We start from the raw sequence: 13,342 nt of genomic DNA on the forward strand, positions 1-13,342 counted from the left end.
TCTCTCTCTCAAAATAAATAAACAAACTTAAAAAAACAAGCGAACAAGGGCACCTGGATGGCTCAGTCAGTTAAGTATCGGGCTTCGGCTCAGGTCATGATCTCGCAGTTTGTGAGTTCGAGCCCTGCGTCCGGGGCTCTGTGCTGACAGCTCGGAGCCTGGAGCCTGCTTCCGGATGCTGTGTCTCCCTCTCTCTCTGCCCCTCCCCGGCTCGTGCTCTTTCTCTCTCTCTCAAGAGTAAATAAACAATAAACAAATATTCAAACAAACAAACAAAAATAAATAAATAAAACAAGGTGTTGGATTCGGTGACTGCCAAGCTCTCTTCCAGTTCCTGCCGTGTAGTCCTCAGATTCTGCCTGGTCTCTGCTCAGCCCCCCCTGCTCTCTGCTCAGCCCTCCCTGCTCTCTGCTCAGGTCTCTGCTCCCATTGAAGTGGGAGGGCTCTGTGCTGGCAGTTCTCAGAGCTTGCTTGGGATTCTCTCTCTCTCACTCCCTCTCTCTCTCTTCAATGCAAGTGTTGAAGGAAAGATGTCATCTCCTTCCTGCGTGGGGGCTTCTCCCTAAGTGTAGCTTAAACTCCTCTTGGCGGCTGGTGTCAGGGATGAAAACGGCACCTTCAGAGACCGGAAGGCGTCTCAGCATTTCCCTCCCACTGCTTGCCTTCAGACTCCTCAGACGACCTCGCGTTTGGAAGGCTCTCCGAGTTTACCTAGCCGATATTCCATCCGGGCAGGAAGGTACTCGCCGGTTTCTGTCTGGGGTCCATTCTCCAGCCGTCCACTTCGGATGCCTCTTCCTGAGGCGGGCGCTTCCGTTGCTGGACAGCTCCGGGAGTCGAAAGGTTTTTCTTCGAATTGAAATCTGTTTGCTGCAACTTCCGCCTCCTGGTCCTGATTCTGCTTCCTGGGGCCGCCCAGGATGTCTGTTGTTCTTTCTTCTCTCCGTATTTGAGGCTGGGGATCAGATTGCCCCTAATCTACTCTTGTGGAGACACCTATTTGCGGTTTTCTTTCTGCAAAGTTGTCTCCAGACCTTTTGCCTTCTTGGGCACAAAACTGAATACTCTCTAATTTATCAATGTCTCGTTAAAGTACGGGGTCCACAGAAGGCCACCTGTCAGGCCGAGTCATTTCAGGGGAGCAGGGTGTTGGCAGTACTGGACGTAAAGAATCTGGGTTTGAACTTCGCTTCTGCCCCTGACCCGCTGTGTGACCTTGGGCAAGGCCCTCCTCCTCTCTGGGCCATAGTTTCCTCATCTGTAAGTTGATTTAGGGTCTTTTCGAGGATTCCTTTGATTTCCTTCAGAGCCCCTTTTTATCCCCTTCCTTACCCGTCTCTGAGTCCCAGGTCCTCCGTTATGTTCTTCCCCGTATCTTAAAGGTTGGGGAACACAAAGTGGGCCAAGAACAAATTGCAACAAATACTGGCCCAGCTCAGAGACAATAATGAGGACAGACAGGTTTCATGTCATGGCTTTTCCCAGCAGCATGGACCACAGACCCGTTTTACTTGGGTTCCAGTGGGAACTCAAGCTCTTTCTCAAGCCCATAGAGAGCAGGAGCAGAAGCCCAACATCAGAAGGGTCAGAAAGTATCGCTCAATAAATACCAAGTTGGAGGTACGTGGGACTTTAGGTGGGGAGGTCTGGGACCTGTGTATTATACCCTTCCCTGCACCCGTCACTCCGGCCCCTCCTTTTCTCTCTCGCATCATTTACCCACCACACTGAGCTCTCAGAGCCCCATCAGAAGAGCCTTCAAAGCCTAGGGCCTTCCCTGCCTACCCTCTCACAGCCTGCGGGCCAGCTTCCCAACCCAATCGAATGATCCACAGCCATACCTGATGCTGGAACGAGGTCACTTTAATTTTTCTTTTTGTATGAAATCAGAAATGCAATGGGAGGGGATCACATACAGGATGCAGGACACAGACCCTGGGGGCCCGTTGTTGGAGGGGATCAGGATCATGGGAGAGGGCTAGAGAGAGAAGAGAGGCAGGCAGGACTGGGGCGGGACTGTCTGGGGGTGAAGGGAACTATGGAAGGGTCCAGGAGCCCTGGAGCTGGGGGAAGGGCACCATCCCAGAGGACTGGGGTGTCTGGACAGATGGATCTGAGGAAGGGATATGGGTGTGGTGAGCAGACAGGATGCCCACACACACCTGGGGTTGCAGAGGAGTAAGAAAGGGAAAGGAGTAACCAGGGACGAAGCAAGAGAGACCCGGCCGGGGCTGCCAGGAGCCCCCTCACTCTACCCCAAAGTGCACAACTCGGCAATAAATAGTAATATTTATAAATAAATAAGTAAATAAATAGATGAATAAATAAATAAATACGTAAATAAATAATATCCTTGTAGAGCACGGAGTCTGGTGTGGGGGAGGAGGGAGCACGGGAAGGGCAGTGAGCTCACTTCTACACGGGCCCTCTGGCCCTTCATTCCGACCCTGGGCTGCACTCAGTAACACTGGAGGGGGTGCGAACGGGTGCGGAGAGCCTGCTGGGGGTGGGTGGAGCAGGATGGGGAGGGGGTGTCTTCCCTTGCCGAAGGCAAGCTTGAGGAAGGAGAAAAAATATATATAACGAACTGGCCCTAGGTCCCAGAGGGCAGAGCATTTCTGGAGGGCAGTAATAGAACATTCCCTCCCCCCCACCCCCCCCTGCATCTGAGGCAGGAAGCGCTGTGGGTTTTCACATTTTCCCAGCGTGCTGGGGTGGAGGAAGCAGATGTGGATCTGGCTCACCCACCGCCCCGGGCCCTCTGCTGATTCTGGGGGTTCAGCCCCTCCTCCAGGATCCGGGTCTCCCTTTCTCTAGCTGCACACAGGGAGGGAGAAAATTGGGACGGTGGGCGGGAGGGCGCAGGGAGGGGGCCAAATAGCTCAGAGAGGGCAAGGCACTCACTACCAAGTCCGATACGAGGTCTTCATGTGCTAAGCTCAGGGGCAAGAGAGTTTTCCCATCATTCTCGGCCGCCAAGATTCCCCTTGGCAGGAGTATCTCCGGAGGCCCCGCGTCCCCGGGGTTAGATCTCTGGGGTAGAAGCCCACCCCACTCGGAGCCCAGCCTTCCCCCTTCCTGTATGGGTGCCCCCTCCCCACCCCAGGCCAGGCGAGGCTGGAAAGGGGATGGGAGACAGAGACGGGGTCTGGGGTCTCCAGAAATGTGGTCGTAAGAGTGGCCCTGGAAGAGCGGAGGAAGCGGGGCAGAAACAAGGGGAGGGACAAGCAAGCGGACGGTGCGAAGAAGAGGCAGCGGCCCGGGAGAGAGCTAGGGGGGAGCGGCCAAGGGCGGCCGCCTAGGAAAGCCAGCAAGGACTGGGTACCGAACACCCAGGCGAACGTTTCTAACCAGCTGGGCCCCAACCACAAGCCGTGGGAGGCGCACGAGAATCGCCCTGGGGTGGGGGGTGGGGGGGTCGGCAGGAGAAGGTGGCCCTCGCCAGCCAGCCAGCCAGCCCCAGCCAGCCAGCCACCCAGCCGGAGGGCACCCTGCCTCCCTGCCCCTCCCCCCCGCCCCGGGGGCCCTGCGGGGAGCTGGGGGGGGGGGAGGGGCGGGGGGGACCCCAGCCAGGCCGAGGCAGCCCCGTCAGACGTCCAGCACGTGGTTCAGGTAGGAGATGTAGCAGATGGCCAGACGCAGGATCTCGATCTTGGACAGCTTCTTGTCGGGGGGCAGCGTGGGCAGCAGCTTGCGCAGCTCGGCGAAGGCCAGGTTGAAGGCTTCCACGCGGATTCGCTCCCGCGTGGCGTGGGCCGTGCGGTACTTGGCCGTGGCCCGGCGCCGCCGCCGCCGCTCCTCCCGGCTCAGGTGCTGGAGGTCTTTCCGGCCGGGCTCTCCGGGCTCCAGGCCCCGGGCCTGGCCTCCTCCGGGACCCCCAGGCCCCGCCCCGTCGGGGCCCGCCCCGCCCCCACAGTCGCTGAAGCCCGACTCGGTCTCGGAGTGGGTGGGAGGCAGGTCGAGGTCCACCGCGTCTGAGTTGAGCATCATGATGGAGGCCCCCTGCCCGGTGAGATCAGGATCCCCTCCCCACCCCTCCCTCCGGGAGCCTCCAAGCTGGTTGTGGGAGGGGCAGGAAGGGCCTGGGGGAGTGGGGTCTGCCACTGAGCTGAGGAGGTGAGAGCCACTTCAAGGTCCCATGGTCAGGGTTCCAGTCCGGAGCCTGGAGGAGAGAAGGGGAAGTTGAGGGGGGGCAGAGGGAGGAGGAAGGAGACAGCTCCGAGACGGGGAGGGCAAGAGGAAGGTTGGAGAAGGATTGGGAGCGGGGAGGTCCTGTACGCGTTGTCGGGGAAGAAAGGCGGAAACGTGGGGAGAGACAGGCAGGTGGACGCTGTAAAGGGGTAGGAGGAGAGGTGGTAAGAATGGAAGAGAATCCTGGGGGTGAGCGACAGGAAGGAGGAGAAATGAGGAGGGGGTGGGGGCAGGATAAAACCGAGCAAGGGGATTAAAGACCTAAAACTGGACAGCTCCTAGAAGAAAACACAGGGGAAAGCTTTATGACATCGGACTTGGCAGTGATTTCTTGGATATGATGCCAGAAGCACAGGCAGCAAAGGCAAAGATGGACAAATGGAACCACGTCGAACTTGCAAACTTTCGTAAGTCAAAGGACACAATCAGAAGAGCGAAAAGGCAACAGACCGCAGACCGGAGAACATACATGCAAATCGGATCTCTGATGAGGGGGGAGTGTCCAGAATATTATAAAGAACTCTGGCAAGAACAAAACATCAGATCCCTCAATTAAAAAATGGGCAGAGGACTTGAACAGACGTTTCTCCAAAGTTGGTATACAAATGGCCAACAAACACGGAAAGATGCTCACATCATTCAGCGCCAGAGAAAAGCAAATCAAAACCACGGTGAGCTATCACCTCGTGTCCCCTAGGATGGCTGCTATCAAACGAAAACAAAACAGAAAATGAGAAGGGTGGATGAGGATGTGGAGAAATCGAGACCCTTGTGCCCTGTCGGGGGTGAGGGGTGGGGCCGTAAGCTGGTGCGGCCACTGTGAAACGCCTAATGGAGGTTCCCCTCAAAATTAAACACAGGACTGCCATATGACCTAGTCATTCCACTTCTGAGTAGATATCGAAAGACGAAGTGAAATCGGGATCTTGAAGAGATATCTGCATGTGGACGTTGACTGCAGCTCTAGTCACGAGACGTGGAAACAACATGTCCATCGACGGATGAATGGACGAGGAGTACGTTCAATGGAATATTATTCAGCCTTAAAAAGGAAGGAAATCCTATCGCAAGCTGCCGCACTGATGAAACTTGAAACTCGTCCTACTAAACGAAATGAGCCTGTCACAAAAAGGTAAATACTGAGCGATTCCACTTCTACGAGGAATCGAAGTCGTCAACTTCATAGACACAGAAAGTAGCATGGCAGTTACCAGGGGCAGGGGGAAGAGCGGGGAGGGGAGGTGGTGTTGAAAGGGGGTAGAGTTTCAGATTTGAAGGATGAAAAAGTTTTGGAGATCTGTTTCACCACCATGGGAATACACCTAATACTACTGAACCGTAAACTAAAAATGGTAGCTTTTATGTTACGTGTTTTTTTACCATTTTTTACCAAAAATGCTTAATAATAAAATGAAAGGGAAAAAAAAAAAACAAACAAACAAGCGAGACTGCAGTCACAGCGCCAAGAGAGGTTGGCCGTGACTCTAAACCTTCCCCAGTTGTGATGGGAGAGCTGCGAGCCTTAGCCTCACTATCAGCCCCCCCCCCCCCCAGGGCCCCGCTGCAGTCCTGCTGCCTCTGGGGGGGGGAGGGGATAAGCACGCAGACTGCCCATTGTAGAGTGGACTGGGACATATGGAGCTCGGCACAGCTGTCCCAGCCCAGTCCCTGCCGGCCCCCCACCCCCAACATGACCACCACAGACACGTGATCCTACCACCCCATCCACTAGAGTCCGGAAGTGTTCCTTCTGGCCACGATTGCCCTGCTCGGGACCAGCCCCTTTCTCTAGCTCTGTCCTCAACACCCTCAACCATTGCCATTCCCTGGCCCTTTTGGTGACTCTGCAAAGAAGATGACGGGAAGGGACCAGAGTCGGCGTCCCGCTTCGAGTCCTCCCCCAGCCCACCATCAGTTCAGATGTGGCCTGCGGGGGGGGGGGGGGGGGGCGGGTGCCTGGACACCGTTCTGGGACTTGGCTAAGGTTTGCTTGTCCCGGGGACCAGAGGGGGTCAGGGCGAGGCAGCAGGGAAAGGTATGGGCGAGGCTCTGCTTAGGACGAGTGTGGAGGGGGAACAGAGGGCCACTCTGCTCAGAGCTCGTGGGACTCAATGGCCAGAAACAGAAGCACTGAGGCTCCTTTTCAGTCTCCATCTTCCCTTCCTTACCAGCCCGGTTCTCCGGCCTCATGGACCCCCAGCCTTGCCCCCGACCCCGCTGTCGTTGACAAATAGTTACTAAGCGCTGGGGGGTGATGGGTGTAAGTGTAAGTCGACATCTGACAGACACACCGTCACAACACAAAACGGAAGGCGGTTGGTGTTGAAATTCAGAACGCGCTCCGCATCCCGGGGGCCAAAGGAACAGGAGAGGATTGCAACAGGGGGGAGGCCCCGAAGTCAGCCCCTCCCGGGACACGGTTACTGTCCCCACTCCCCAGCTCCGGGCTTCAGGAGTTCGGCTCTGGGGCTCCCAGCACATCTGTCACCACCAGATTCTCCCTCTGCCTGTGTCCCTTCACCCCCGACCGCTGTGCCGTGTCTTCCCCTCCCCTCTGTGTGCTCCCAGTCTGATCCCCGTCCCACCTCCTGGCCCCGCTGTCTTCCCCGGCTCAGGCCCTGGCAGCGGCTTCCATGTACCCAACAAGTCCTCACCCCAAATCCACTTCTGGTCCCAAAGTTTCAGGCTCCGAGGATGAGGGAGGCCAGCAGCTCCAAGCATCTGGGGTGGGATGCTCATCTCCTGCCCCCCCTTCCGCCCTGCTCAACCCGATCGAGAACAGACAGGCACAAAGCGTCCAGGGGCAGGAATGGAGGAGAGGGAGGTGTGGGGACACACGAGAGAGAGGAACTCGAGGAAGGCTCTGGGAGGGGACCTGAGCCAGAGTGCAAGGGACACACCCACCCCTCCCCAGCCCACGGTTCTCCCTTTACCTAGGAAGACCCTGCGAGGGGGTCTGAGCTCGCAGGACAGGGGGCAGCGTTGACAGCCCCGGTCTCCTCTGGCTGCTGGGAGCTCATCCGTCTGCAAAGTTAGTGACCAGCTCTCTAGAGCTCTCGGGGACGGCGGCGTGGCGTGGCTGTACAGGCTCCAGGGCAGATGAGAGGGCTACACATGGTGGGAATATAGGGCCCAGGAGGAGGGGGTGGGCTTGGTCAGGGACTGGAGCCACTGGCACTCACACACACACGCGCACACACACACACACGCACACACACATACACACACACACACTCACGGACACATACACACCTGAGCTGGCCCAGCCCTATGTATATATATATATGGAGATACACACACACACCCCCAGCTCGCCATTGGCTGGCCCAGCTCCCCCCCCTCATCAATATTAAACAGCCAGGCCAGGCAGCCATTGGCAGAGAGAACTGGGAACACCCCCCACCCCACCTCCCGGGAGCTGGGGGTGGGGGCTGGCCCTGGGGGGGGCAGGGAGTAGGGGAGCAGGGACATCTGTTCTCCATGCATATTTCATAAGCAAGAAATGGAGAGCTGGGGAAGGGGTGGGGCTGGGGCGAGAGCCAGGGCAGGATCACAGATGAACCCCCTCGGTCTTCCACACCAGAGGCGGCAGGGACAGAGGCCCCCAGCAAGCCAGGTTTAAGTGCCATGGTCCTATTCTGAGTCCCAGCGTGACTTTGACAGCCCCTTCCCCTGTTTCCTTTCCCCTGGGAAGAAGGCTATCCAAGGTACCAACAGGGAAACGTAGGTCCTCAAAGAAGACCTGAGAGTCCTGGTCCTCGACAAGCTCTCATCCTTCCTAAAGCTGGTGCCCACAGGACCCCTCGGCAGGCTGCCCGTGGCTCCCGTGTGGCCCTGGGACTTAGTCACCCCATGCCCTCTTACCCAGCCCTCGACCTCCCATCTACCTCGTGGTGGGGAGGAGCGGGGTCAGATTCCTGACACAGAGCCCACAGGGAGTTTTTCCAAGCTGACCCGCTGGGAATTCTGGGCTCGTAGGAGGAAAGGCCGGGTTGAAGGAAGAGGAAGGACAAGGGTTGGAAGGATGTGGGAGAAGTCAGGGCGGCCCGGGCAGGCTTGGAGTGTGCCAGGGCAGCAAATGAGCAGTAAGAAAATCAGATACAGAATTATACGCAAACAGGCATTGATTAAGTTCACCTCAGTAGCTCAGCTGCCTCCGGCCTGTGTGTGCACGTGCACGCGTGTCTGAGTGCGTGTGTGTGTGTGCGTGTGTGGTGAAGGGTGGCAGGAGCTGGGACTCCACGCAGCTGTTGGGTGTCGTCACTGAGCCTTCGCGAGTATCCAGAATGAACCCGGAGCGCTCCAGAGACAGTGTCTTACGGTGAAGAAAGTCCTGGCGTCTGGTGACCTTGGACAAGTAACCTAACCTCTTGAGCCTCCAGGGTCCTTTTCTGCAAAATGGGGTTCATTAGAGCTGCTTCTTAGGTTGCCATGGAGATTAAGTGAGCTATTGCATGGAAGGGTCTGGACCTTCCTTGGAGCAAGCCCCAGCTGCGGGGGTTGTCGGAGGCATTCGCCGTTTCCCTGTTGCTGATCAAACTTTTCTGGGCTTTTCCTCCCTAAGGGGAGTCCTATGATTCCTCCCCAAGCTCCCCTACCACCCCCCCCCCCCCCGCCAGGTCTGGGAGGTGCCAACTCCCACCTGGGCAGGCCCAGACAGGTGCCCAGGCGCCAGCAGATGGGCTGAGCTGGAGGGGAAAGGAGGCTTGAGGAGGGGGGCTGGGGGGCAGGGGACCAGGTGGCATCTCAGTTCTTGCATCATCATTGCCATGGTGCTGATTAAAAACCAATCTCCACCTAATGAGCCCCCAGCAACAGCAATTCTACCGCCCCCACGCTCCTGGCCTCCACCCTGTCCAAGAAACTGGGAGACCGAGAGACCCGGGAGACAGTGCCTTGGGGAGAGGAGAGATGGAGACCAGTGCGGGGTGGAGAGGAGGGGGAGACAGGGGGAGATGTGGGGAGCCAGACAGAGGAAACGGACGAGGGGGGAGAGCACTGTGGGTGGGTAACAGACAGGGGGGCAGGCACAGTCACGGGGAGACAGAGGGGTGAGAGAGGACGAGAGGAGTTGCCAGGTTGTGGAGGCTCAGAGATGCAACATATGTGGGAGGGGACGTGGGGGAGACTGGGGAAGGGGAGCTGGGGAGGGAGACCAGGCCTGGGAGAAACACGGATCTGGAGAGACACCGGAATTCAGGGGAGGTACCGCGTGGTACTGGAGAGGCCTGAGGGAGGCCCCAAGACAGGGCGGAGACACAGACTTGGGGGAGGCAGAGAGCACACAGTGGTGAGGAAGCAAAAAACTGGGGCAGACAGGGAGACAAGGCCGGAGACAGGATAGACACAACTCGAGGGACAAGGGGACGAGGGACGGGCGACTGCAGCCTGGAGGCTGGGATCCCAAAGGGGGAGACATGGGGGGAAACAGAAGGAGAAGGGCCCTGGGGTGGGGGTGGGGAAGGCAGGAAGGAACGGGGTGGGGGGGAGGGGGAACAGGGGGGTCCCTGTCCCCAGCCTCCCTGCTTGTAGGCGTTCGGGCTCTGATAATTCAGTCCTGGGATTCCATCCTTGACATACCCAGCCCGAGCTGTCCCCACGAACTGAACTGGGGTTTGATGGTGAGCAGGGTGAGAGCGTGCCCTGGGACCTCCTGCTTCTCCTCTGCCTCTATCACCCTGGGACCGGTGGTCGTGGTTGAGGGAGCAGGGAGCGCTCTGAGGTCAGCGCAGGTTGCCAGCAGCCCCAGCCTGGGGGAAGGAGAACCCCCAGGGAGCTGTGTGTGTGTGTGTGTGTGTGTGTCTGCCATAACAAGGGCAGGAAGAGCAGGCCCTGGGGGTGGGGGAGGAGCAGGCTCTATGGTTTGGTTTGTCTTTATTTTGCATTTTATAGGCGTTCACTTTCTCGGGTGGTCGCCCGCCCGCTTTTCAGGTCTACACGGCCTGGCCTTGGCGGTAGATTGGAAGTAGACTGCCGGATGGGAGGTTGGAGTGTAGGGAAGACACGGGGGCCGGGGCCTAGTCCTTGAGGGTGGGGGAGCGCCTGGAGGAGCTGGGAAGCAGTGGGCTTGGCAGGAGAGGGGGTGACATATGCAGGGAGCCCTGGGGACCCGACCAGGCAGGCGGCTGGCAGGGCGAGCAGCCGGCGTTAACCCTCGCGGTGCCGCGCTGCCTGACCCTTTCCCTGGAGTGGCCCCCGCCCGGGTGGGGGTGTCATCCTCGGTGAGAGACCGGCCCTCGTCCTGGGTCCTGGGTCGCAGGAGCAAGCGGGCGGGGGGGGGGGGGGGGGGGGAGCCCGAGCAGGAGCCGTGGCGTGGCCGGGAGGCCGCAGCTCCTCGTGGATTTTCTTCTGTCTCCTTGTCTGCCTCCACACTGTGCGTGTCAGTCCGTCTTTCTGGGTCTCCCTCTCTGTGCCTCTAGAAGGTGACAGCGGGTCTCCACTGTGGCGAGCCACGCAATCTGTCACTCTCTCTGCTGCCAGCCGGGGCTGGAACCCCCGCCCCCCCCCCTCCCCCAGCGGCCCCTTCAGAGCCCTCTCCCGCCCCGGCCCCCAGGCCTTGTCGCCTTTGTCTCCTGAGGCGGCCTGGCCTTTCTTCTTTCCTCTCCACTCACCTCTCCTCAGCCCCGAGCCTAGCTCCAATCTCATTAAGGCCTCCAACCACTGCCCCTCCAGCCTCCCTCCTCCCTCCCCCATCCATCTGTCTCCTCTTTGTGTCCACCCATCTGTCACCAGCAGCCCCGGGCCCACTCCCTCCCGGCCACGCCCGCCATCGGCCTTTCCCCCCCTCGGCTCCTCTCGGGCTCCTGGGCTCCTGTCTGCCACTTCCTTTCCTCCCTACTTCCTGTTTCTCTATACTAGTTTCTTCTTTTCACGATGCCCCCTTTCATCCCCGTTTCCCCTTCGGTCCCCGCACTTTTGCCAAGGCCTCAGTCGAGGTGTGGGCGGAAGGGGACCCCAGGGTCCCAGCCCCCGCTCCGGAGCCAGAGCCTGGAGAGTTGCTCACAGTTGCGTCATCTCTCAGGCCTCCTGAGATGGCCCCCGCACTCCTCCCCATGTTTTCCCTATTTGGGGACTGGGCTACGGCTGCCCGTCTCCACCGCAGGACTGGGAGGGCCCCTTCTGCGTGTGGATTCAGGGAGGAATAAAAATCCGACCTGCGGCCCATCTGGACCCCGATCTTTAAGGGGCTCTGCTCTGCAGGCCCAACTTCCGAGAGGCCTGCCAGGCTCTGTCTTAGGACGGGATGCTGAATTACAGGAATAAGGGCCCCTCCGGCCTCCCTCTCTGGAAGGAAAACTTTCAAACTACCTTAAAAAGTTTAAGAATTGGACTCCTGGGGGGGGGCTCAGTCGGTTGGGTTCGGCTTGGGTCATGATTTCGAGGGTCATGAGTTCGAGCCCCACATCGAGCTCTTGCTGACAGCACGGAGCCCGCTTGGGATTCTCTCTCTGCTCCTCCCCCCCCCCCACTCGCGTTCTCTCACTCTTTTTCTCCCTCTCAAAATAAATAAGTAAACAAACAAAAAGTTCAAGAATTGATCCACCTTTTAATCCACCCCCCCGCTGCCTGACCCTGCATCACACAGATGCCACCAGGGCCCAGAGCCGGGATGCCCTTTCCAAAGCCGCACATGCCATTCGTGACACCAGACGATCCCTGATCCTGAGCTCTTTCTGCACTAACCGGCCCCGCCCAGAGCCAACCTTGTGTCCTCTGGGCTCGGGTAGAACCTGTTCCTTGCCCTGACTTTGCGTGGAGCATATGCGGCCCCGCCTGCTTACTTATCCTGCTCGTGTCCCATCCTGCCATCTTGACTCCGGATCCCAAGTCTCTAAGGGAAGGCACAGCATCTCATCATAACCTTTTCTGATGCCAGGACAGAGCGCCTTGCCCACAGCCACGCTCAATAAACGTTTATTGCTGCCGTGGCAGCCAGCGTGGATACGAGACATGTTCTGGTCTCAGCTCAGCGCTAATTTGCTGCGACCTTGGGCAAGCCACTCACTCCTCTGGGCTACGGTTTCCCCTAGCGATGAGTTAGACCCTACATATCATTTCTAAGGTCTTATATGGTTCCATGTGGAGACAGAGTCCTGCTGAGTAGGGTGAGGCCTTGGTACAGAACGCCAGACTCCGGATGAAAATGTCTCCTCCCAGGATGTGCCTTTGGGAGCAGCGACCCAGATGTGGGGCCCAGAAGACCCTTCACTCAGAGAGGCTGGAGGAGAAACACCGGCTGACAGGAAAGCCTTCCATGCTGAGGTGCGAGGTAGGGACAAGGCTGAGGTAGGGACAAGAGGTAGGGACAGGCTGGGTCCCGGGGGGGGGGGCCCAGGTAGTAGTGGGGAGGGGGGAGCCTTGTGGGAAGTGACACATCTCAGAGCAAGGCCCACCCAGACTAGGGAGGGGGAGTGGGGAGACAGGCTGAGAAGCTAAAGTCTGTGGCCCAGGGGGTCTCAACCAGCCAGCCGGCCCCAGTGGGTCTCTGGGGCACAGCAGGTCCCCGAGGACTCGCCACACCGAGGTCTCAGAGAGGAGGCCCCTGAAGGGGTCAGCCGGGGGTCCGTGCCCCTTCTACAGCGCCTGGCCTCCCCACAGGCCGTGGAAAGAGCCCAGTTGGTTGGTTTTGAATTTGGGGGGTGGCGCGAGGAAGGGGGGTCACATGGAAGGCGGAAGACAAGCTGGTGCCCACCGGCGCCCACCCCCCCTCGCCCCCCCCCGCGCCTGGTACCCGGCCACTTCCCCGCTTCCTGAAGCTGCCAGCAGGACGAGGGAGCTCGCTCGCTGCCCTGTCCGCCGGGAGGCCCTGTTGGCCGAGGGAGGCGCGGAGTCGGCCCAGCACGGTGGCAGCTGTGCCCGCCTCCCGCCAGCGCCGCGTGCGGGCCGGGAGGGGTGCGGGGGGGGGGGGAAGGGGAGCAGGGTTCATTTCCACATCCCGGCCCCCCAAACGTGCCCCCCCCCCCCCCGAGGGAACGCAGAGAGAAACCTGGAGCAAATCGCCTCCTCGGCGGGGTGTGGCGAGACTCGGGAAGGTAAGGGGCCCGGAGCTGGTCCTTCCCGGCTCATCTGTCTCGTGGGCGGCAGGGCCGCGGGGAGGGGAGAGGGCTGGCCTCCAGCGCCACTCCTGAGGGGTCTTCCCTTCCAGTGACTC

At 59.2% G+C, this 13,342-nt stretch overlaps 1 protein-coding gene across 1 annotated transcript; it reads right to left on the reverse strand.

Annotated features, from left to right (window-relative positions):
- Positions 1–1,504: 1,504 nt before the first annotated feature.
- Positions 1,505–7,493, reverse strand: NHLH1 (nescient helix-loop-helix 1). Its single transcript, XM_078440576.2, has 2 exons — positions 7,125–7,493; positions 1,505–4,162 (listed from the first exon to the last, which is right to left on the reverse strand). Exon 2 carries the CDS (start codon positions 3,988–3,990, stop codon positions 3,589–3,591), a length of 402 nt encoding a protein of 133 aa, XP_078296702.1. The 5' UTR covers positions 3,991–4,162; positions 7,125–7,493; the 3' UTR covers positions 1,505–3,588.
- Positions 7,494–13,342: the final 5,849 nt, after the last annotated feature.

The sequence above is a fragment of the Panthera onca genome, chromosome F1, assembly GCF_046562875.1.
Source record: "Panthera onca isolate mPanOnc1 chromosome F1, mPanOnc1 haplotype 2, whole genome shotgun sequence".
NCBI classification, from domain to species: Eukaryota; Metazoa; Chordata; class Mammalia; order Carnivora; family Felidae; genus Panthera; species Panthera onca.